At 39.9% G+C, this 26,061-nt stretch overlaps 1 protein-coding gene across 2 annotated transcripts in view; it reads left to right on the top strand.

Moving 5' to 3' along the window:
* Window positions 1-26,061, top strand: part of EPB41L4A (erythrocyte membrane protein band 4.1 like 4A) — a 215,998-nt gene that overhangs the window by 98,263 nt on the left and 91,674 nt on the right. For both annotated transcript variants that reach the window (XM_070412445.1, XM_070412444.1), the window contains exons 4-5: window positions 15,773-15,824; window positions 21,296-21,374. In XM_070412445.1, the coding sequence (XP_070268546.1) occupies window positions 15,773-15,824; window positions 21,296-21,374 (131 nt within the window). The remainder of the gene's footprint in view (window positions 1-15,772; window positions 15,825-21,295; window positions 21,375-26,061) is intronic.

Here is a 26,061-nt window from a genome sequence, read left to right as displayed (position 1 = left end):
CTCAAACCCAGTTCATTCCTGAACTTCTCACAGTTCAGCTTTGATGCCTATCATGCCACTGAAACTGTCCTCAGGCCTCTAGTTGCTAAATCCTAGTGGCACTTTCAGCTCTTACCTTTCTGTTGCATTGACTCGAATGACTCGATCCTTGAAATCTCATTCTGCTCTGATGACAACACATTCTCCTTATTTGCCTCTTTTCAAGTTTTCCTCTGGTTATTCTGATTCCGTCCCGTATAATCACTTCTCCTCTGCCTGTTTCATAAAACGTTGATATTCACCAAGATTTTTTATTCTTGATTCTCTTATGCTCTAACTGGGTACAGGCTTGCACATTTAATACTATCTCTCCCGGCACTATTAGTCTCTGAAATAAATTCCTTTAAAAATATAAGCTGAACTGTGTATATATTTGTATCTTCCCCTCTGCCCCAAATGCTCTGAGCAAAAGTGAGCCTCATCCCTGGAGCACTGGCAGGCTGGCTCTGCCATGAGTAATGGTGTTCTTTGCCTCCTGATTCATTGTATTTTGCGACCTGAGTGAGATTTTACTTTCTGTAATTTCATGTTCTGGCAAACACCCATAGTGGCTGATGAGATGCGTGTGAATCATAACGTGAGTCCTCTTACAAGGAAAGAAAGGAAGTTTGTCATGCTGGGTTGTTGCAAATTGAAACTTTTCCTTTCTGAGGTGTCTTCGGGCATCTGGTGGGGGAACAGAGGGCAAAGATCAGGAAGCAGAAAGGTTTTCTTTAGCAGCCCTTGGACTTTATGAAGAGCATCATAAACAGTGCAGCAGCCTGGGAGGACTGGCGGCAGCAGGCGAAGGGGACCTGGAAAAAAACCTGGAAAAACCGAAGGCTGGAGGTTTTGCATGAGTCCAGGGGCCTGGAAGGGAATGCCCTAGCACCGAAGCCCTCATTTTCCTGCTGTCGAATCTGTGTCACTCTTCCTATGTAATCTTGTCTGCTCTGTGGTGTGAATTACTATCTAATAATACAACTGACCCTAAAATTCCTATTTCCAATCCAGACATCCCAAGAGGATTATACTTTGTAAGAATACAGACTCTGGATCTAGACATCTGGATTCACATATTCTGTAGTACATGGGAGAGCTGTGTGGCAATGGAAGTCTCCTAACTTCTCTGTGCCTCAGTTTCCCCATTTTTAAGTTGGGATAGTAGAAGTACCAACTCAAGGGTGGTAGCTGAGGGTTAAACAAGTCTGTGTAAAACATGCAGACTAGTGCTTTAAGTTGTGTGGTCAGTGTGATGTAAGTGTTCACTCTTATTCTGTATTTGGATGTCTCTCAGGTACCTCAAACGCAACGTATTCAAATGGAAGTCATCATCTCCCCCTCCAGACCTGCTTGTTTTCTTACGTTCTTGAGAGCAGTGATTTTACAGAATTTAAATAAAAACTAACAACAATTTTATTCCTATATTTTTAATATAAACGAACACTGAGTAGCCTAATTTGCTTAAATAGGTAAATAGGAAAGGAAGAAGTATGATAAAGGAAGATCATGCGATTTCTTCAACTTCTGAGTCATATACCAAAATTTACAGTGATTTGTCATCTAAGAGGATTTTTAATAATCTATCAGGTACCTCAAATGAAATGTAGCTGTCATCTTCCCCTCTAAATCTTTATTTTATTTTACTGAGGTGTAATTGACATACTAGTACAACATTTTTGTTATTTTCAGTTGTACAACAATGATTTCATATTTGTTTATACTGCAAAAAGATCACCATATCAATTTAGTTAGCATCCATCACCACATATATATTATTTTGGTAATGAGAACTTTCAAGGTATACTCTCTTAGCTACTTTTAAATAGGTGCTACAACATTGTTAGCTATAGTCACCATGCTATACATTACACCCCCATGACTTATTTATTTTATAACTGGAAGTTTTTACCTTCCGACCCCTCCCTTCACCTCTTTCCTTAGGTTCCTGACAGAAGGGATTTCTCAGCCCACTCATTGGGTCCCTCCTTCAATTTACTTACTTGAAAGCAATGAACTGAAAACCTGCCTGACTTGCAAATGATTTGTTAATCATGGTAGTAATTCAGTTTCACAATTTCTGGGAAATATGTTTAAATATGCTTTACCAAGATTGATCAAAAGAGAATTGTGCCTTTTTCCTCTTCTACTTAAGGGCATGTGATTTAATCCAATTTAGTTGGAAAGGATTAGGGAAATTAAAAATTGTTAACTTTAATGTACATTTGCCCATACAAGATGTTTGATAAAGTGCTTTTATCTAATTATGTACTTTATATTCATCAGATTTTGGAGCTGCAGAATTAGTTCATTCACTTTATGGAATATGTCCAACATATAACTCTTTGGCAAGACCAGTCAGCCAAACCAGCTTGCTTTTCTGTCATTTGTCAATTTAAATAAAAATGTCAACATGTGTTCAGCAAAAAGTATTTCACTTTGGAATTATATTTCTGAGATGGTTAGACAGAGAAAGCACAGTGCTTTGTTTTGTCGCTTAGATGAGAGAGGCTTTGATTTGTTTTATTCTTATGGGAGTCTTCCTCCTGAGCTGCGTATATTTTGATTGTAGTGAGAAGATGGAAGTTACAAGATCGTGACATGAAAATCATCACTCCCGCTGCTGCCTACTGTATGATATATCGGAATTCAAAACAACCCAACTATGAGCCAAAGCACCATGTTGCTATCCCCTCGTCTAATCTGTACCAGAAATATGTTTAGTAGGAAAAGGCATGATTTATGCTGTCTTTATTAAAGGCAACTTTGCTAACATTGGTATTTTAAGATGTTCCTATGTTTCTGCTCCCTGGATTTTTACACCTAGGGCGAATGTGCCATAGAGAGATGAAAGTGGGTGAGGGGTGCATTTCTCCTTTAAATTGGGGAAGGTGGATTGTGGACGGGGACTGCAGTGGAAAGGAGAACTGGCATCTTAACTCAGTGCTATTCTCAGGTAGGTCAGTTTTAGGAAAGACTGTGCATGGAAGCTGAGGGGAGGGATTGTGTCCTGTTATCACTCTGTTACCACCTTCTGTTACCGCCCACTGAGGGACCCATAATATTAGTGAAGGAAAGAACTCTACCTATAGACAGTGTGGGCCAGGCCAGGTGGAGGTGAGACTGACAAGAGCACCCTCCTCCCCTCTCCTTTCCATGTCTGTCTGCTGTGTCCTCGCCTGGTGGTCTTTTAGTTTGCTGCCTTATTTCTCTTACAAAAGGCCTTTCCAGTTCATTTAAACCAGATTTGACCTATATTTAAAAAAGAAAAAAGCTTTACTGAGATATTAGAAAGTTAAGTTGGAAATGTGTGGGATTGTAAGGAATTATAGAAAGAAATATGATTTCATATATATATATATATATATTTACTGATTTTAGCAAGGAAAGGAGAGGGAGAGAGAGATAGAAACATTAATGATGAGAGAGAATCATTGATTGACTGTGTCCCCTACTGGGGATTGAGCTTGCAACCTGGGCATGTGCAATTGAACCGTGACCTCCTGGTTCATAGGTCAATGCTCAACCAGTGACCCACACTGGCTGGGCAGAAATATGATATTCTGAGTCTGCTGAGGTAGTGTAGTATGTGGTAGAAGAAAGAATATGAGGATTTAGTTCAGGTAATGTCACCGGGAGCTTTGTGGCTGTGGATCCCATCACTTAAAACAAACAAACAAACAAACAAACAAACAAAAACTTGCTTATCATAAACTGTATTTTTATAAAGCAGTAAGTTTTTTGGGGGAACCACTTTCTGAAGAAAGTGGATCTGAGCTCTTCTGAGCAGTCATGTGATGCATCATGAGAATTCAGCAGCTGATGTGCTTGAAAGAACCCTGGGAAGTGCAGAGAGGGACGTGTCTAGCTGCCACCCACAAAGCCGCTTGGCGTGTTGGACGCTTTCCTCACTGGGGCACCTGGGGAGCAGAGCATGCTTTGGTTGTTCTTCAGTTTCGTTGTTCTATGTGTTGATTTTGACATGGATTCAAAATGCTTTTGAAAGACCTAGATTTGTTTAGAGTCGGCTCCGGGATTCATCTTGAACTTAATTCACTTATGTGCTGTTGTTTTTCCTTCCATTTCCTTCTCAGATGGCTGATCACAGTAGGCATGAAGGTGTCTTCCATGGGTCATGTGTAATAAAATATTTTATCCCGTGGCTTTCATAAATTTTCTAGGTTTAGGGAGGTAAGGGACTGAGTTCTATCTAGAGTGTTCTTTTTCGTTAACAGCACCCAGTGCTTTTTTTCTCCAAAAATAAAATAAAAGGTGGAACAGTTGAAAATGATAATGGTGCAAATACTTTAAAACAAAACTATCAGGAATGGTAGAAACCTCCCTATGTATACATGCCCACGTATATTTGTATATGCCATAGGTATGCTAGGCATTCTTCTTGTCAGTAATTTCTGTGACCCACACCTTAGTTGTGTAAGTGTATGACAGGAATATTGCTGGTTCCCTTAACTATGAACATTTTATGAGACTGTCCTCCCAGGTTAAATCAGAAAGAAATATGAAGAATGGCATTTCAGACAATTAATGGAATGGCTAGGAAAGTAGTGGTTTTAGGGTTAATGATTCTGGACATTTTCTTGATTATCATAGGAAACTAGTCTTTTTTATTTTAATCTAGAGGTTTGATACAAACCTCTGAGTTGACCTTTATTTAACACCAGAGGCCTGGTGCATGAAATTGTGCGCTGGGGGGGGGTGTCCCTCAGCCTGGCCTGCGCCCTCTTGGGAGTCTTGGGGGGTGAGGGGAGGGTGTCCTGTGGGGAGCGGGCCTGACATCCTTAGTGCTGCAGTGGACGTGGGAGAGGCTTCCGTCACTGTCGCTGTGCTGGCCAGCCATGAGCCAGCTTCTGACTGAGCAGCGCTCCCCCTGTGAGAGCGCACTGACCCCCAGGGGGCAGCTCCTATGTTGAGTGTCTGCCCCCTGGTGGTCAGTGCGTGTCATAGCGACTGGTGGTTCTGCTGTTCGGTTGATTTGCATATTATCCTTTTATTATATAGGATTGTTCTGAATCTTAAGAGGATTTTCTCCATGAATATAAAAAGAATTTGATTGGGTTGTGCCAGTAGTCTTAAATTTTATAAAATTTAAAATATGTTGCAAGCACTGAAAGCTAAGGTGACTAGTTTGTCTATTTTTTATATGGCCTGTTCCAGTAAGAGAGGTGCTCCAGGAATTGTTCAAAGTTGGGCAGGTGCTTTTAGGGGTAAGGTGGAGGGGTGGAAGGTGAGAGTTACTCACTTTACCTTTTGGACTGTGAACTTTGAGTTAACAAAAGTAGGCCCTTTGAAAGCTGATAATATATGGAAGCTTAATTTTTCTTACTACATAACATATTCATCAGTTTTTTGGTTGAAGAAGATTTTATCAAGGATGTTTACTGAGGACATTACTTGTTTAAAACTCTTTAGCATTATATCCTTACCCTGATTAGCAACCCTGGCCTTGGACTGTAAGGAGAGAAGACCATCTGCTATTTCTCATTTCTATTCAATCATGGATCCGATATTTACTGGGTGACCATTGCATCTCAGGAACTAGAGTGCAGTGGTCAACAAGAGACAAAGTCCATGTCTCAAGGAGTTTATATTCCAGGGGAAAGACAGACTATAAATATGTGTTCTGACATCAGATAGTGATTGGTGCTTTGAAAATAATATAAGATGAAGTGCCAGACTAGAAGGCTGCTTCCATTGAGTGGTGAGAAAAGCCTCTCTGATATTTAAAAAAGGAAAAAGCTTTACTGAAATGTTAGAAAGTTAGTTTGGAAATGTGTAGGCTTATAAGGAATTATAGAAATATGAAATTCTTACTGTGCTGCCTTCGACTGGATGCTGTTTAGAATATTGTTCTCTACTAAGAGGTTGTGTAGCATGCGATAGAAGAAACCCTGGCATGTGCCCTGGGAATTGAACTATGACCTCCTGGTTCATAGGTTAGTGCTCAACCACTGAGCCACACCGGCTAAGCCATAAGGATTTTATTTGAGCCAAACTGATGACAATTGCTGGGAAGCAAGATCTCAAATGCTCCCGAGAATGATAGTTTTGCAGTTTCTTTTATGCATTGGAAATTAAGGAGGGGATTTAAGGAAGATTACATGATGGAGGGAGAAAGCAAGGTACAGGAAAGTCAAGATTATGTGCTCCTTTGAGGATGATTCCATCTACAGGGTCTGAAAAAGAGGATTACTCTGGCATTTCAAAGATGCGTTAACATAGATGACCTAGAACAGTGGATAGGCCTTGCTTAAGGCAACAATAAACATTTTGCTAAAAAAGTTATATGTCTGGGGCATGACTACTACCGTGACCTGCAAAGTTAGCAATTTACGATCAGATCTACAGATTAGTTTTCTTTCTTTAGAACCCCCTTTTTATCCACAATAACTTAGATTTTTTGTAGGGCTATTGGGGAACAATGACCTTAAAGACCTTTAGAAGAACTTTTGTTCGTTTGAAAGGGTCTGAGGCATCATAGTAGATCTTTTTTGAGGACGTGATAAAGAGTTTTACATTTACCGTCATGTTTTCCTGAGCACCCTTTATTCAGTCTTTGCCCAGAAGTCACTTCTTAATGGTAGCACCATTTGCCTTCTGATAAGTCTAGGGATGAGAAACCTCTATTTCAAGCCCAGTAAGTCCTGGCATTTATATTTAGCAATTTTTCTTCTTCTTCTTCTTTTTTAAAGCTTATCTCTCTCCTCTTGCATTTCATTATAGGCAGCAAAGAAGCCAGTCTGCACTTTCAACAGTCTGCCTGCAATCTTATCTGGATCACCCACTTCATTAGGTACCTCTTTTATTTTCCATGTTGCCACACGCAGCAGCATTGCTAAATATCTGCCTTCCCATAAGGTCCTCTTTCTTCCTCCTCCTAACAGGTTTCTCTTTGCTTTCCAGTAGGCCCTCCCCTCCGCCTCCTGGAGGCCCTGAAGCTTCCACAAACAGTCTTCTCGAGGTCCTCTCTGCTGTCTCCTTCCTAAAATGCATAGTGGAGAATGAAGGGAGTGGGGCCAGATTGTGTAGGGCCTTGTAGACCATCATAGGGACTTTGGATTTTACTTTTAGTAAGGAGGGAAACCACTGGAGGATGTTGAACAGAAGAGTAAACTGATTTGACCTATGCTTTAAAGAATCCCTCCAACTACTAAGGTAGAAGCAGGGATACCATTAAAGGACTTGTTTAAGAAATCCAGGTGAGCGATGCTTCTAGACTTTTATAGCCTGGACTGCTGTTTTTCAAAGCTCGTGAGAGAAAGCCATCACTTCAGTTTTGTCACTCTTTGTACTGTTAATACCCCAAGTTCTGCTTGTCAGTTGGCAGCCTGGCAGTGGCTCGAAGTAGTTTGTTCTTGGTCCCCAGCCTTATGGGGGCCAAAAGTGTAGGCCCAAACTGCCAGACGTGCTTTCTCAAACAATGATTCACTTTAAAAAAAAAAAAAAAAAGCAATCCAGGTGAATGGTGATGGCTTCTTGGACCTGGACGTGGTGAGAATTCTGTTTCTATTTCTGTTTCTATTTCTAGCATAGAGCCAGCAGTACTTGCAGGTGGATGGAAGAGATAGATGATAAAGAGATTTTGACTGGCGCCAATGGAAGAGTGTTATCCATTTACTGAGATGGGGAAGACTGCAGGAGAACAGGTTTTTCTAGGAGGGAGTAGAATCATCATTTCCCTTTTGAATGTACAAAGTTTGAGTTCTAATAGGCACTTAAATGGAGCTGTCACGTAGGCAGTTGGATTCAGGGGACAGTTCTGATCTGGCTGTGCATTTGGGAGTTGTATGAGTGGCATTTCAAGCCTTGATCTAAGGTGTGAGTTTAGGGTAATCTGGCCTTTCCTGGTTAAGGAGATAATGAGCAGCCAGCAAAGGAGATTGTGAAGGTGTGGCCAGTGAGGTGTAAGTAGAAGACAGATGTTCTAGAAACTGGTGACAAATGCGTTTCAAGAAAGTGGGTGAAGACTCTGCATCTGTCATTAGATTTAGCCACTGTGGGTGTCACTGTAAGGCGTCACTGGAGAGGGTTGTAAAGTGTTTAAGAGGGAGGAGAGCAGACATAGTATGAAACAATGGTTTTATATACCCCAGAGTATAGAAGTGAAATAAGAAGATATAGGGGTTAAAAGGTGTTTTTAATTTTTTGAATATGGGAGAAATAAAGTCTTGTATTCTCCTAGGAATGATTCTACAGAAAGGAAAACTTTGGTGCTGGAAGGAGAGCGGGAATTTGCTTGGAGCTGTTTCTGAATAGATAAGGGAGGAGCTTAAGTGGAGCATGGACAGTTTGTCCATAGAAATAGAGAAGACAGGACCTCAGCCCAGATACAGAGAGGTTGGTAGATTTGGTGAGAAGGCATGCATGTTCTCTTCTGATGGCTTCTGTTTTCTCAGAGACATTATCAAGAGATCATCAGCTAAGGGTGAGAAACGGGGAAGGAGTCACCCAGACAAGTGCAAGAATGAAGTGTGGTGGGATTCTGGGTCCCCTTGGGTTACTGATAACGAATTTAAATGGAGCCCAGCTATGGCTATGCAGTTTGAGTCTCCAGTTCCTGTCAGCTTCTCTGGTGCTGGCCTGAGAGGGCAGAGAGTTGGTATGTTTTTCCCAGTGGTTGTAGAGGGAAGATTGTGCAAGGTTATCCGCCAGTGAATGACTATAATGAATAGAGAGGAAGTGAGGGCTTGCAGGGAGCAGGAAGGAGGAACTGTGAAAAGAGAGTAGGATCCTGGAATTTCATGTCCTGCTGGAATCAGAATATGAGAAAGGAGTGAGCTGAGAAAAGAGGAGCTGGTGGTTGTATGTAAGAATCTTGAAATTGAGGTTATGCATTCCTCTTCAGACAGTACTCTAGAGGGTGGCTTGGCCTGAGATTAACATGCAGGGGGTTCCTCATCCTTGGATCTGCTATTCTGTACTTTCCTGCAAGTTGTTTCAATACCTCAGGTTTTCGTTTTCTCCCTTGTAAAATGGTAATTATAGTAGTTCCCACTTCATTAGACTTTTTAAAAGAGTTAAAGGAGTAAATAAAATGAGCATTTAATAACTGTTAGCTATTGTTATTATTATCCCTATAACTCTTAGAGTGGGGCCAGGGTCCATGGATGAGAACTGGGGCCAGTGATAATTCATAAGGAGCCAGATGGTCCTACAGTGATTCAATGGAATCCAGTTTTGTTGAAATGGAGGCCTGATTACAATTCCCCACCCCCCTTCACTGTAGATGGTGCAATGACAGGTCCTTGTTTTCATCCCTGCTGTGAGGGCTCTGTGATGGTGACTTTACCTGAGACCCCAAAGCTTCTGTGATTCATACCCAGGAGCAAATTAAAACCACATCCTGTTAATGATACTTAGAGGGCCTGAGATCTGTCTACAGGGGCACTGGGAAAAGCACAAATAGCTGTCACCACAGCCCTGGGTTTCTTGGAACATATGTGCAAATTATGTTGAGTCCTAGAACTCCCTAGGAATGGCTCCATTGTTCCTTATAGATGGTCATCCCTCTTTATACTCCCTTAGATCAAAGGGTTGTTTTGTTATAGTGACAAAAGCTGGGTGTGTATGTAAAGCCTTTTTTTGATCGATAGGAAATATCATTGTAGTGTTCTTAAATTCTCCAAAGGAAAATTAGCATTATAACCTGTGTGAAATAAGATGCAGTAAAGGCCCGGCCAGTGTGGCTCAGTGAACCAGGAGGTCACGGTTCGATTCCTGGTCAGGGCACATGCCCAAGTTGTGGGCTCAATCCCCAGTGGGGGGCATGTAGGAGGCAGCCAATACATGATTCTCTCTCATCATTGATGTTTCTCTCTCTCCCTCTCCCTTTCTCTCTGAAATCAATAAAAATATTTTTTTTTTAAAAAGATGCAGCAAAGCTTTTACTATTCCATGCTGTCCTTGCTCTACTAAAACATTTTAGGGCTCATTCTATTAGAACTCTAGGAGACAGCAAAAGAACAGTTGTCAAATGAAAGGTTGGCCCCTGAATTTTTGAAGGTTAGGTTATTGATTTACTGGACATTGTTAGAGTTTTAAGATCCTGTCCTGTTACCTAGAATATTGATGAAATTGAGACATTATTAGCCACGGTGAATGAAACACGCTCAGGGCGTTTAGCCAAGACTGTCAGAGAAAAAGAAGGAACTTGTGCCCATCTGTCATTCTCCCCAGTTTACATAAATGCCATTAAGACTGACATGACTGAAGAGGTAAGACCACCTACTTGTTGGCCTCTTGTACCCTCACAAGGCATCTGAGCCAGGAGAGCTGTCGTCTGGACTTTTCAGTGATTGGGTATTGGGATTGAGGTCTGTTAATGTTCTCCTGTCTTAGGAAACCCACTGTAGAAATCAGGATGAGAGAGAAGGGCTGTGTCTGTTCATTGTTATGTTATCTTCCTACAAAACAGGATCCAGTCTAGCTGGGTATAAATTTGAGATTGTAGAGAGAGCAAAGAGGAAAGGGAAGGGGAAGAGTGATTGATTGAGAGATTGAATGTTGAGAAAGAATAGGAGAGATAGGGCTCTCTTTCCTTCTGACTGCCTGAGTAGGCAAGACTGTGTCACAGAACAGAAAGAATTTGTCCACCTGGAGCTAGCAGAGCCAAATTCTAAAATACTGAGAATTGTAATGGAGAAAGATTGATTATTCTATTGATGAACTAGAGGCCCATTGAATGAAGAGATTCATGCAATAGGCCTTCCTTCCCCTGGCTGCCGGCACTGGTTTTCCTCCGGGACCCAGGCCTTCACTCCAGCCGCAGCAGAGAAGCCAAGCCTGGAGGCTTCTCCGCTCTGACCACAGCAGACAAGGCAAGCCTCGAAGCTTCTCCGCTCCGGCCGCAGTGGAGAAGCCAGGCCTCTTCAGTCTTCAGTTGTCTTCAGTCTTCGCTTGGGCGGAGCCTTCAGTCTTTGCTCCGGTGCCTGCATATGCAAATTAACCGCTAGCTTTGTTGGGTTAATTTGCATACTTATCCTGATTGGCTGGTGGGCGTAGCGGAGTGACATCAATTTACATGTATCTCTTTTATTAGTGTAGATCAGGGGTGGGCAAACTTTTTGACTCGAGGGCCACAATGGGTTCTTAAACTGGACCGGAGGGCCGGAACAAAAGCATGGATGGAGTGTTTGTGTGAACTAATATAAATTCAAAGTAAACATCATTACATAAAAGGGTACGGTCTTTTTTTTTTTTTTTTTTTTTTTTTTTTTAGTTTTATTCATTTCAAACGGGCTGGATCTGGCCCGCGGGCCGTAGTTTGCCCACGGCTGGTGTAGATAGTGCCATCCAGGAGAATGGGAATCTACTGCTTAAAAGCCTGGACTCCTTTAGGGTTAGGTTTAGAAAAATGAAAAAGAAAAGGAAAAAAAAACAAAAGCCTGAACTCCCTGATTCAGAGTTCCAGGAGAGTTTGTAAGGAGTTAGGGGAACAGGTGTGCAGAAGTGCTGGTCGGGCAAGTTTTCATTGGAGGACCTTGGGCCATGGAACCTCTGCTTCTAAAGGGTTCTCGTGCTCAAGTTCCCATTATGTCCTGGTTCTTTGGTTCTGTGTGGCAGGGAGGGCACAAGCCTGGTTCTGGACACAGCTGGAGGTCAGTTCTCTGAGCATGTGTCAGCTTCGTGCCTTGTGGTTTTGGTCTGTTGTCCCTGAAAAGCATCTCAGTATCCTGTTAAAGAGGATAGGACCATTTTCTGGTTCTGTGGGTATAATGGCTTCATACCAAAGTGAAGTTCAGAGAAGCCATTCTGTAGCCTAGTGCACAGTAAATTGTGCTCAGCTCTCTGCTACTTCCTTTCCCACTGCCCAGGACAGACAGGAGGACCGAATGGACCATTTCTCTTTCTGGAAGTCCTGCATGAACACTGATTTCTTAGTTGAGTATTTGTTAGCCATTGGCAGCACTAATTTCAGGATAGCACTTAACTATTAAGGACCTGCAGTATTGCATTCTGTGTTGTCAGTTAGAAATGAACCCATTTCCTTTAAGTGCAGTTGAGCTGGTAGACATAACTTGTATAAAAATTTAAGGCTCTGTTTTCCTCCATTTCTGTACTTTGGGAAAGTTTTTATTTATAAACACACTGTTCAAAGGTTCCCTCTTCAGTGACACCTTCCTACACTCACCCTGCAGAGGTAATTTTCTTTGTACATAATTTTATCTCCTAAGCACTCATCTTATACGTGTTATTATCTCACTACAGCATTGGATTGTAATTCTGTGTCCCTGTCTCCTACTATGTTTGGGTGCCTCAAGGTTAGGTCTAGGTCTCAGTCATCTTTGTTTTCCCACACCACCCAGGACAAAGTCTGACATAACACAGAGAGCACAATAGTGGGTATTCCGGAAATGTTAAATGAATGATAATACAATTTGAGAGCTGACATCCATTCTGGACGTAGGTGCATATTCTGGATGTAGTTGTTAAAATTGGGATACTATGTTCATTGGCAAATTCTTGTGCCCTTTTTTCTCATTGGTTATAGAATAACTGCCTGATGTGTTTCATGGTGACCAGATGTGCTATGTTTGATTGCTTGTTGATAATGAGCAGTGACAAATGTGGTCCTAGTATGGCTGCTTTGGTTTCAAGGTCATTTCTTTCTCTTGGTTGAGCGTAAGTGGGTTTTACATGTTAAGATGTTAGCTTATGAAACTTGGTGGCTTATGTTTATTAGTTATGTCCTGGAGCATTTATCATTGTCTGACCTCTGTAACCCTGGGTTTTCATTGGGATCAAATGAGATTTGTGCAGGATGAGCGCTGAGTTGATGCTCAGCATATCTAATGTGCAGTGAGCTGATCAAACATCTTTTACTGAGTTTTGACCTTTTTTTTTGCTTCAAAATTGTAATTTCTAACTCATCTCAGAACCTTCACTATACGTTTCATCTCACAAATCAGTTTGCTCTCAAGGAAAGGGATTTATTTTTAAAGTGTATAGCTTATCAGTAATATGAACATTTTTAGTAGGTTAAACAGTCTTTCCTCTTACAATTAGTTAAGTTTCCTTTCTGTTTTATTTACCTGGCTTTTTAATGACCGAAAAACATTTTGGAGGCAAAAAAGAAAAAAATTGGTTTTCGAAATCTGTAAAATGTGTTTTCTTGGGATGATGATGTTAGAAGGGGAGATGAGAAGCTTTCGTCCAATTTCTGTTCTTACCAGTTTCAAGGTGAGATCAGACGGAGTAGTCGGACCAGAGGCCCCTTCCCTTCCCTCTTTCTAGCCCGAAGCGCTCACCGAGTCCTCAGGTCTAAGTGTGGGGAAAGGCTTAACATTATGCATCCTTGACACTAGGGGGGTGGAAATGGAGAGCCAAGGGCTCAACTGCAAGTCCCCTCCCTGAAGCGCTCTTATGGATAGGGTGTCCTCACCAAATAACCCTCCGGGACCCAGCCAGCTGACATCCTGATTTTGGTCTTGTGAGAAATCGCCTTATCTCAGAACTTGGAGCTCATAAATGGGTATTGCTGTAAGCCTCTAAGTTTGTGAAACTTTGCTACAGCAATAGAAGTCTAATGCAATTGTTTATTTTATTATTTTTTTCAACAACAGAAATTTATTCCTCATGGTACTGAAGGCAAGTGTTTAAAAGTGGTTAGTTGTGTGTGTTTTCATCTCCTTTGAAAAATCCAGGGGTAGCCAAACCTTTTTATTTAACATCAGTGGCAAGAAATAGTCAGCCCACCTATTGTTTCCATTTCATGAGGAGTGTTCATAGCTTTATGTACTTAGTAGAGGAACGGGTCTGCTCTGTGTCCAACACACAGCTTAACATTTGGGTTGATTTTCTCTACTTGTATGAATCAGTGTTTCCATATGAATGATTATTTTAACACTAGAGCCACATCTTTTGTCACTGTGGGCTCCAAAAGCAATTCATTAATTATAGCCTCTACTTCAAATATCTTTTTAAAATTTATTTTAAAAGTGAGTGATTTTAGACTTTCAACAATTGAGAAATGATAAGAAGCAGAATATTAAACATTGCTGTATAGATATGTTACTTCTGTGAGTGCAAATAGTGGAGATTATACATATATATGAGTACAGTTTAGTCCTGTAATAAAATATTATAATGAAATGATTATGACACATATTTAGTATGAGTAATTATTATTATTATTATTATATTAAATGAAATTAGGAATAAAAGGTACGGGGATTGCACAAGAAGTTATAATTCATATTTATAATCACTGCTACTGTTATATAGCAGGGCAAGCAGAGGGGAGGGAAGGGGGACCTGGGCAGGAGGGTTCTTCTGGATTCCTTTTTTGATCCTTGATTCCTGACCCAGGAGTGTCGGGGGAGTGGGGATGTTTTCAACAGGTGAACGCAAGTGCTGTGAATGCAGTGGCTCAGGGTGGACCGGCTCCTACCTCCCTGCTGTGAGAATTGACCCTTATTCATTCAGAAGCGTAAGAAAATGGAAACTGGTTAGCTAGGCCCTCGGGATTCCAGTATTTGGCAAGGATAGCCGAGGAGAGTCCCCCCAGTGTGTATTTCTAGGGGAACCCAGATGTCCCCTCCTCTGTGCGTCTGCTTGCTCTTCCTGCAGGGGGAGAGATGGGGCTGAAGGTGTGTTCTTGTCCTTTCAGTGATTTTATTTCACAAGCGTGAGGCCTAGGCCAAAAATTCTCCCATCACTGTCTAAGATTCTGTTCATTAAAGATTAATTTGAATTAATAAGCAAGTATCATAGGCTGGTTAAAGGCAATAATTAAGAATGATCTCACACCTTCACATCATCATCATCATCATCATCATCATCATCACCACTACTAGCATGTGTTGCAAACTTAGTATGAAACAGGGACTATTCTGAAGACTGTCCATGAATTAACTTATTTAATCCTCACAGCAAGCCTATGAGGAAGGTTCGGAGACGGTCCAGTACCTTATTCCTAGTGCCACGGTGATGATGAGGGGAGAGCCAGGGCAGAATCCAGTTGGGTCAGCCCTGGGACGCAGACCCTCAGCCACTGTGCTGAGCCACCTCTGCTGGACACGTCAGCAGGATTTGATTTTATTTGCTAGCTTTCTTTCTTCCATCTAGCAGCAACACCTGTAAGAGACGGGACTGGAAGTGAAGAGGGTGAGGACGTCAGGGAGACATACCTAACTGTAGGTGGGGCTGTGATGGAGATTTTGGAAAGAGACTTGGGCGGCATTCCCTATGGCCATTGTTTTGCCACCCAAAGCAGTAAGACACATTCACCAAAATCTTTTTTTTTTTTAAATATATTTTATTGATTTTTTACAGAGAGGAAGGGAGAGGGATAGAGAGTTAGAAACATCGATGAGAGAGAAACATCGATTCAGCTGCCTCCTGCACACCCCCTACTGGGGATGTGCCCGCAACCAAGGTACATGCCCTTGACTAGAATCGAACCTGGGACCCTTGAGTCCACAGGCCGACGCTCTATCCACTGAGCCAAACCGGTTAGGGCTCACCAAAATCTTAATATTGCAGTTAGCTCTAGAATGCAACTAAGAACCTAGAGGTACTGTTTCTCCTCTCTGCTGCTCTCTGAACGTTGACATCGTTTTCTTTTAATGTTGTAGCCACAGAAAGCTCTTATGTATGTTTGTGTGTGTATATGACAAACTAAATGCTTTCCTTATTATTTAAATGTCATTTAAAATAACACTTTTCAAATGTTTTTGAAGTAAAGGCTAATGAAAAGCAACTAATTCTTATAATTACCCTTTTATTCCTCACACAGTATTGGCTGGATCCTGCAAAAACCCTTGCTGAACACAAAGAACTGATCAACAGTAGGTATTTAATTTATTTTTATTTTTTTAGTAGGTATTTAATTTTAACCTTGTTAAGAGATGCCTTGAGAATGATATCATGCCCATGGTTAGTTGGGTATAGAATAGGCTCCAGTACTGCGGGGATGAGTATGAGTTCTTAGGTGCCAGAATCTGGAAATGGGTGTGTGTTTATTGCTGGGTCTCTGCAAACACTGATGAAATTCCAGTTGATAAAAACTGAGAGGATCTTAGTATTGAATTTTGCTTGGTGTATTCCTGCTGATGACTTCAGTTAATTTTCTAGTTGCTTATCTTTCAATTTTCACCTTAAAATAGAAAAGGCAGAGAGGCTCTGATTTGGAAAAAGGTGGATATCTTACCTTTTAAAGCGCTTGCGTGTCTTGAGTTAGAGTAGTTTTTGTCATACCATTCACTTTGCCAAGTCTGTAATTAAGAAGTGCCCTTACCCTAGCCTAGCCAGTTTGGTTCAGTGGATAGAGTGTCCTCTTGCAGACTGAAGGGTCCCAGGTTCGATTCCAGTCAAGGGCACATGCCCAGGTTGCAGGCTCGATCCCCAATAGGGGGCGTGCAGGAGGCAGCCGATCAATGATTCTCACTCATCATTGATGTTTCTCTCTCTCTCTCTCTCTCTCTCTCTCTCTCTCTCTCTCCCTCCCTCCCTCCCTCCCTCCCTCCCTCTCCCTCTTTCTCTCCTCCCTCTCCCCCTCTCCCTTCCTCTCTGAAATCAATAAAAATACATTTAAAAAAGAATAAAACGTTGATATTACCATTGAAGAAAGATTATTTAACTGAAGAATACTAATCTTTATTTTTTATCTCATGAGATAGTTTGATAATTAATGGAGGAGAATGGCTCTCACATCTTCAGTAGATGTGGTATCTATCAGTCAGAAGGAATAGCGACAAAAATGACAACATTTGCTAGTCACCAGGATTCTCATGGGCAAGTCTTGATTTATTAATCTCTGTGTTAATGGGGGACTTTTAAATATATATATATATATATGTTTTTATTGATTTCACAGAGAAGAAGGGAGAGGGAAAGAAAAACATCAATGATGAGAGAATCATCGATTGGCTGCCTCCTGCATGCACCCCACTGGGGATCAAGCCTGCAACCCAGGCATGTGCCCTGACCCAGAATCGAACTGTGACCTCTTGGTTCATAGGTCGACGCTCAACCACTAGTCACTCCAGTCGGGCTGGGGGACTTTTTATTACCATTAAAGGTCTTGAAATTAGTCTTTAAAAGGTAGATTAGAGGATTCCCAGCTTCTGGCTTCTATATATTTTGCTAAAGTGAAACAATATTAACTTACTTTGCATAAGGGTTTCTTAAAGGTAGATTGTGGAAAGACATGGATTCAAGATCATAATAACTTGGGAATTTGCTTCATTAGCACCTAGTTTTATAGTCAGTCTTAGACACAGCCTTGCTCCAAAAATGTCCATTTCCACGGCCTTTGATTGATCTATAAAACAGTGATGTTTATGAAAGATTTTGCTCATTCTATAGTTATTATAATTTCTTCCCGGAGAGGCTGTATGGAATAGTGGCCAGAAAGCACTGAACTCCAGGAGCAAACTTGATTCTTAGTTTGTGATCCCTGTGATCTTGGGAACTTACCTCCTTGGAGCTTCAACTGCCTTGCGTACATTACCAGGTGGCTGTCGAGAATCAGATGTTTAGGAAACATTTTTGTACTTTACCAAATGCAATCAAATGGTAATGATGTCTTATATTTAGAACACACGCCATTTTATGTATAAGTGGGCTATAAGTCCTTTAAGAAAATTAGCCCAAACCAAATGTTTCCAATTGTGTATTTTTCAAACTTCTGCATTACTGCTCATCACCAAACACGTTTGAAGTGGCTGGTTGATCAGGAGGGTGTAATCTGTCATGTTCCAGAGGATAAAAGCAGCTCTGGACTTGGGACGAGGCCGTCTTCCTTTGTGCACAGTCTCAGCAGCATCTGTGCTCTTCCTGCCCCCAGATACCAACCCCAGTGGCCTGCAGGCACAGGCCTACCCATCTGCTCAGTAACACGGGGCTTGATTGACAAAGATGGATCAGCAGAGGGTGGACTTCCTGGCTCTTCTAAATATTTAATATTTAATAGTCTGTGCCTCCTTGACATCTATATTCAGGGAGAGGGGTGTGCTTGTCAGAAGCACAGTGGTTAACGTAGAAATCAAACATATGGATCAACTCTAATGGTAAAAAATTACAACAAAGTTTCTTTTAGAATTTAGTTTTTAAAGAAGCTCTAGCATAAGGAGTGCCTACCCGGATGAGGGAGAGGAGCGGGGCTGTAGTCTCGGTTGTCTTCTGTGTCCCAGGGACAGGGCAATGGGGTTCTACAAGCATAGCATGTGTGGGTCATAATAATAGTAAATACTGATGTAGTTTGTATATTAAAAGTGCATTATGGGTTTATTACCTTTGTTCCATTTAATTTCCTTTCCCCAACTTCTAAAGTTTTTGAATTAATTTACTCATGAGACTTATAGTTCTGAATCTAAGACACAATGAAAATAGGAAAACTAGTCTACTAGTCTTTCTGTCTACTGCACACTATCAAAGACCGAGGGTCACAGGAGTAGGTGGAAGTATTTTTACTGAAGTGCATACTTTATACCTTTTTTATTTGTGTGGGAGAGCTTTTGTTGAAGAAGAAATTAGAAACTCTGATCACCAATCAGTGCACCAGGTAGCAAATCTGTTTAAAACAGTTTTAATATAAGATCTATTTAACACACCGCTGTGAAGTGTGCAGCTTGCAGAGAGTGCGGGTTAGATTCATACTCTCTGAAATGGAGATATTTCTAGGAAAAGCATAATATATTGTGGTTGGCACCCAAGGGGCTTGTGCCCTCTTCCACAATATGAGTGTTTAACTATTTTATGTTGGCCCATGTAGGTACGTTTCCAGGCTTTGTTTCATATATATTTGGTATTTGTGCATATAGTTCTTGTGTCTCGTACGTGATTGAGATGAGAAATGCCTTTTTAAATATGTAAGAACACATTCTTAGATTCAGAAAAGTTTAAGAATGAGACATATGTTGACCCTAATCCACATAGTTTCACTGATAATTTTTTTTTCTAAAAAGGTAAGAGTATACATGGTAAAATATTTCTAACAGATCAATTTTGCTAAGGGTAGAATAAATGTTCTCCTTGGGAAAAATGGTTAATACGCGAGGGGACGGATGTGTTAGTTCACCTGATGGAGGAAACACTTTCACAATGTATACGGATATCAAAGCATCCCCTTGCACTCTTTACGTATCTTACAATTTAATTTGTCACTTTTACCTCAATATAGCTGTGGGGAAAGCTTGCCACTGTTAGTAATTTTTTATGTGTTTTAGGGGAAAATAATTTAATAGATAACTCTCTTTTCCACAAAAGAGGTCATATTTCTGCAATCAGAAATGTAGATTAATGACCTTTCCCCATCCTCCCTCTGCACATTTAAACAGTTGCATTTAAGTTGTTTCCATCTTTCTGTAGATTTTTTTTGACATTTTTTGCAATAGTGATAGGTGGATGGTTTTTAAAACCATTTAGTTTCTTTATAAATAATCTTTCTTCATTATGAAGAAAATGCATGTATGTTATAGAAAATGTGGAAAATAATAAATTAATAAAAATTGTGCATAACCTCACTAACCAGAGATAAGAACTAGTAACATTCTAATATATTCGGTCCTGCCTTTTCTTCTGTGTTTATGAACACACTAGAGGCCATGGATGGGGTCTGGCTGGCCCACCCCGATCGGGCCAGGCCAGCTGCGGGGAGGGGCCTCGGGTTGTTGGCCAGCCGGCCCGCCCCCTGGTCGAACTCCTGGTTGAATTCCCAGTCAAACTCCTGGTCGAGGGGACAATTTGCATATTAGCCTTCTATTATATAGGATAGACCCGTGGTCTGCAAACTGCAGCTCGCGAGCCACATGTGGCTCTTTGGCCCCTTGAGTGTGGCTCTTCCTAAGCTTTAGGAGTACCCTAATTAAGTTAATAACAATGTACCTACCTATATAGTTTAAGTTTAAAAAATTTGGCTCTCAAAAGAAATTTCAATCTTTGTACTGTTCATATTTGGCTCTGTTGACTAATGAGTTTGCCAACCACTGGGATAGACCATACATACACAGATACCTGCATAGTTGAAGTCCTACTTCATTTTATATTTCCTTTTGTCTTTAGAAATTCTTGGTGAGTATAATTTTTAAATAACTTTATTGAGATAGCTGTGACATGTAAAAATTGTATGTATTTAAGGTATACAACTTAATGTTTAGATATATGCATACATTGTGAAAAGATTAGCATAATCAAGCTAAATAACTTATTTATCACATCTTTATAGTTACCAGTATGTGTGAGAAAATTTAAATTTTATCCTCTTAGCATATTTCTAATATATAACACACTGTCAATAACTAACATCACCAGGTTGTATGTTAGATTCCCAGAACTCATTCATCTAGTATAACTGAAACTTCATACTCTTGACCAACATCTTCTCATTCCCCCTTCCCCAGCCTCTGGCAGCCACCATTCTACCCTCTGCATCTATGCGTGTGACTATTTTATTTTATATATTTTTTAGTTTTTTAAAATTTTGTTTTCAGTTACAGTTCACATTCAATATTATTTTATATTGTGTGAGACTATTTTAGATTCCACATATAAGTGAGATCAAGTAGTATTTGTTGTGTCTGGCTTATTTCACCTTAACATAATTCTCAAGTTTCATTCATGTTATCTCAAATTGGAGTATTTCCTTCTTTTTTATGGCTGAATAATATTCCATTGTGTGTGGGTGTGGGTATACCACATTTTATTTATCTATTGTTTCATTGATGGACACTTCGATTGCTTACATATCTTAGCTATTATGACTAATGTTGCAATGAACATGGGAATGTAGATATCTCTTTGAGATCTGTCTTTCATTTCTTTTGGATAAATACCCAGTAGTGGGATTGCTGGATCACATGGTAGCTCTATTTTTAATTTCTTGAGGAACTTCCATCTATTTCCCATAATGGCTGTACCAATTTACATTCTCACGAACACTTTTGTCTTTTTTATTTTTTTTAACATTTTTTTACATTCCCACCAACAGTTGTCTTTTTGATAATAGCTATTCTTGTAGGTGTAAGGGGATGCCTCATTGTGGTTTTGATTTGCATTTCCCTGTTGATTAGCAATATTGAGCACCTTTTTGTGTATCAGTTGGCCATTTGTATATCTATTTAGGTGCTTTGCCCATTTATTTATTGTTTTGTTTTTGCTATTGAGTTGTATGAGTTCCTCATATTTTGGATATTAACCCCTTATTTAGTAAATTGCTTGTAAATATTTTTGGAAATAGAATTTTTAATAGTTGTATAATATTACACTACTTTGCCTAATTATTATGTTAAATCTAATTAATTTCTATTTCTTATTTTAGCTGGACCTCCATATACTTTGTATTTTGGTATTAAATTCTATGCTGAAGATCCATGTAAGCTTAAAGAAGAAATAACCAGGTACAGTATTGACTTAGCTTTTAAACAGTACATGTATGGCATATACAAAAGGCTTTATTTAAAAAATGGAGTCAACCATTTGGATGCATGTCTACCTGCATTTTGTAATGCATCTCCTGCGAGAGTTAAATTTAAACCAGCATTGCGTGAGGCAGATCAATGTCTGATGATAGATGTGTATGAACAGTGGTATGCACCTGGGTGACACAATGATGGATTTTGCATCTGTTGCGATGGGATATTTCCGTATCATTCTTGTGAAGGATGCAGTCAGCCTCTGAAGTCATATAAAAGTAGCCGTTTAAACCGGGTAAAGGAAGGTATTTTAATGTTCAGTTTGTATATGTAAATATAAATTTGAAGAGCCATTTATTTCTTTTTAATTGATTATAGCTTAGATGTTAGCTGTCCGGGGGTTTCACTTATATCTCTGTAGGAAATTAAAAAGATGCTTTTAGTATTTTATGATGTATTACTTCACCTTTGTCATCAAATGTTTTATTTCAGTTAAGGCAGAATTTTCAATAGGTGTTGATTCTGCTGTTAAGATAGCTCAATCCAGTATTTGAAAGTGGTTTATAAAGAGCAGGCAGTCCTGTGATATTTTCACTGTTCCACCTGTGACTAAATTGCAAATGGTAGCAAAACAAAATCATTTCCCCCAACTTTACAAGTAGAGCATAGTTCGTTATTCAAAAAATTTGAAATCATATATTTGAAAACTAAGTTAGTCTGTGGTTTTGTTCCTATTCCATTTTTTCATCTTTCCCTTACACTTTGTTTTGCCTTGATTCTAGACTGCACACAAAAGAGTGATTTAATTGGATATTTTCTGTTAAACCCTGAAGTGCTATAATTAGGCCTCTTCTTTAGTACTGTGCTGATGTCTGCGTTCACATTGTCTATCACCACATTGTTAGCAAGCATTTGGAAAGCAGGGCTGTCCATTCAGCTTTCTGTGAGCACACCTCTGTGGGAGAAGGGCCGGGGTGCTGGGGAGATGCTGAAGAGTGGGATTGTATTGATAAGAGTTTTATGAATAGCCAAAACCGGTTTGGCTCAGTGGAGAGAGCGTCGGCCTGCGGACTCAAGGGTCCCAGGTTCGATTCCGGTCAAGGGCATGTACCTGGGTTGCGGGCACATCCCCAGTAGGGGATGTGCAGGAGGCGGCTGATTGATGTTACTCTCTCATCGATGTTTCTGGCTCTCTATCTCTCTCCCTTCCTCTCTGTAAAAAATCAATAAAATATATTTAAAAAAAAAAAAGAGTTTTATGAATATTCTTGCAGTCAAGAAGGATTTCTGAGTTGTGGACTCATGGGGAAACTGAGTCCAGGTGATATAAAAGTACATTTATTTCTGTAATTCATTAGGGAATTGTAAGGAAACAACATTTTATGAAAATACAAGAAAAGTCCTCCATTTTGAGGTTGTCAGTAACCTCTCTGTGCCTGTTTCTTTGTAGAATTGTAGATGTACCTGTCTCATAAGGTTTTTGTAAGCTTCAATAAAATAGCGTATGTGAAACTCTCATACAGTTGACCCTTGAACAACACCGGTTTGAAATGAGTGGGTGCACTTGTACATGGACTTTTTTCAATAAATGCTGTAAATGTATTCTTTCTTCCTTGTGATTTTCTTAATGATATTTTCTTTTCTCTTGCTTTATTATAAGAATACAGTATAACACATATAACTTACAGAATATATCTTGACTGTTTAAGTTATTGGTAAGGCTTCCAGGCAACAGTAGGCTATTAATAATTAAGTTTTGAGGGAGTCAAAAGTTATATATGAACTAGAGGCCCGGTGCACGAATTCATGCACCAGTGGGGTCCCTCCGTCTGGCCTGCGGGATCAGCCGAAACCAGCTCTCTGACATCCCCCCAGGGGTCCTGGATTGCGAGAGGGCGCAAGCCAGGTTGAGGGACCGCACCGGTGCATGATCGGGGCTGGAGGGGGGCAGTGTCTTATAATGCATTACATCCCATCTGTTCACCAGATATTAATGATGACCAGACATTTCCTAACAGCTCATTAACAGAATACATAGATTTGTGTTATGTACAAACCCACAAATAATTTGGTGCCACCTGTTTTTCCTTAAGTATTAGACCAGATCATATAGTTAAGAACCAGATGATATAATTGGCTTACTTACATGTAATGACCACAATTTATAATTTATTTTTATTGCCAAAAACATATAGTTGAATTTAGGTAAATTAAATGTGTATTTAATGTGATATTACTGTGCACTTATTCTTAGTGTGTCCTGAAGATAAAGTTAATGATTTGCATAAATATGTTAACTTAAGTTGGTAGGCAAAATGGACTTTTTAAAAGGAGTCAATTGTATGAGATAATTTTGGCAAAAGAAAAAACTGAAACAAAAAACCAAAATTCTCCAGTATACATTATTAAAGGATGAGTCTACTTAGGCCAGCCTCTTCAAATGGAACCTTTATCTTGCTTCAATTCTTTTGAAAAAATTTCTGGCCTTCTCTGTATTGGCTCTTAAGTTGTTTGTAATTTTTTATATGAAAAATAATACTGTGGTAAACATGCTTATACATACCGATTCTTCCACATTTTTTTGGTAATCATTGCTTCCTACTTATTGTGCAGATGTCTTGCACTATTGAACCCATTCGTTTTACTCCTGCATAGTATTACACAATTTATTTAGCCATGCCTTGTGGTGGGCTCTCCAGCGTGTTTCCTTTTTAAAAATTATAGATAGTTCTGCATTGAATCTTCTCACGTACATATATGATTATACTAGGTAGTATTCCAGAAGGAAGTTGTATTTAGAGGACAAAAGGCTAAATATGAATGGGATACACAGGAAAGTAAGGTCCCAGACCATGAGAAAATGTAAGTGAAAGAATCATATAAACTTGGAGTACCTGTTATGTGCTCTAAAATATGTCTATGCAGAATAAATATAATCTCTCCCCTCTTGTCAGTCCTTAAAGTAATTTGTGTCCTCATGACATCTGTTAAACTTAACTTCAGTTCCAATTCAAAATATTATGACAGCCTTCTGTGTATTCCATGTCATTCATAGCTCTGAGCCCGCTGCACATTTGGTGAGCATAATGCAGTACGGGTTAAGGAGATGGGCTTTAGAGTCAGACAGGCTGAGGGTTGCATCCTTGCTCTGCTACTCACTAGTTGTGTAATCTTGAGAAGATTACCTAATCTTTTTATAATCTGTATTCTCATCTGTAAAATGGAATTAAACTGTTTCTTCAAAAAGATGTTGGAGGAATATATGACAATACATGCAAAGTGCTTATAATGCAAAAATGTAAGTAGATGGTACAGTTAGCTAAAATGGAAACAATAATAATTATTTTACATTTTCAAATTATTGATTACAAAACTAGGGAGGAAAAGACCGCAACTGGAGCTCTGAGACAGGTCTTTCAGGTTAAAATCAATCCACTCATCAGAACTTTCTGGGTATAGTTGTTCATTTAACTATGAATCATCCTACTATTGCCTCTAGCCTGCATTTCTTGAATTTGTATGAAAAGACAGAATTCGCTCACTCACCTACCCTTCATTCAGTAACTACATGGAGCATTGTGTTTCAGTGCACTGAGTACCAAGGAGATTCAGTAGAGACCAAAGAAAGATAGGGTTTCAGTATGAGGAGAGAGGACAGACAGACTGCATTCCTTTGCTGACAACACTATCTATGATGTCATTGAAATTTGCCTGAGCTTTTAAGGATCTAACAACTATTTCTACAAAAGAAAATAATGTTAGTTCCAAATGACTGGTTCATAATGAACACTTTTTAGCTTTTGAAAACAGGTCTCTGTTTTATAATATTTTATAGTATTTTCTGGGGATTGACATTAAGCTTGTCAGTTATTATTGCTACTTTGGTAGTCCATATTCTTCACGTTGTGAAGATGAGCTTGTTTCAGCTTCTTTGGTAGCTGAGTGACCTTCAGTTACATGTCCACTTCCAGAGTCCCCGTCTCTATGTGAAGATAGTGGTCCTTAGTTCATCAGAGTTGAAGGGAGGGTCGATTTCCAGTATGGATGCAAAAGAAATTTGTGAACTTTAATGGACTATACAAATGTAAGGTGATACTGTTGCTACTTTTCCTGTATTTTAATCATCAGTTTTAAGCCTCTGAGGCTAAAGTGTTATTCCAGAACTTCTTTGTCCCTTTCTCTTGAGAATTAGTGGTTGCTTCCTCTACAATTTTTCTTCTTAAGCTGTACATTCTATTTCCTCCACAGTGTTTAATATTATGTTATTATTTAAACATTTCCCTCTGTCCCTCGCATTTAAGTTGATCCAAAGTGACTCAGCTGCTGTCCCGAGCTGTGTTCCCTCTCTGTGGTGCAGAAGCCAATCCTGCTTCTGTGTGAATAGGAGCTCTCCTTCAGGGCCACGTTCAGCTGGCACCCAAAAATCAGACTTCTGCTTGTCCCCACGTCTTTCAGATTCCTCACCAGGGCCTCAGGTCAGGTGCTCCTCAGGCTGTTTGGTGTGAGCATTCCTCGCTGTCTTTCAGGAGAACCTTCTGTCTGGGCTCCTGAAAGATCAGGGTCTCTCTGCCCCTTCTCTGAGCAAACATTCTTTGCCCATTCTTCTCGCCTCTGATACGTGCTAAATTGTTCATGGTTCGAACATCCTTGGTATCAATTCAGCTGTCTTCAT

The sequence above is a fragment of the Myotis yumanensis genome, unplaced genomic scaffold (assembly GCF_028538775.1).
Source record: "Myotis yumanensis isolate MYYU_CA2020_CCGP unplaced genomic scaffold, mMyoYum1.0.hap1 SCAF_4, whole genome shotgun sequence".
Classification (NCBI taxonomy): domain Eukaryota; kingdom Metazoa; phylum Chordata; class Mammalia; order Chiroptera; family Vespertilionidae; genus Myotis; species Myotis yumanensis.
Note: the sequence above shows the minus strand (reverse complement) of the source record. Positions and strands in the feature narration are given on the sequence as shown.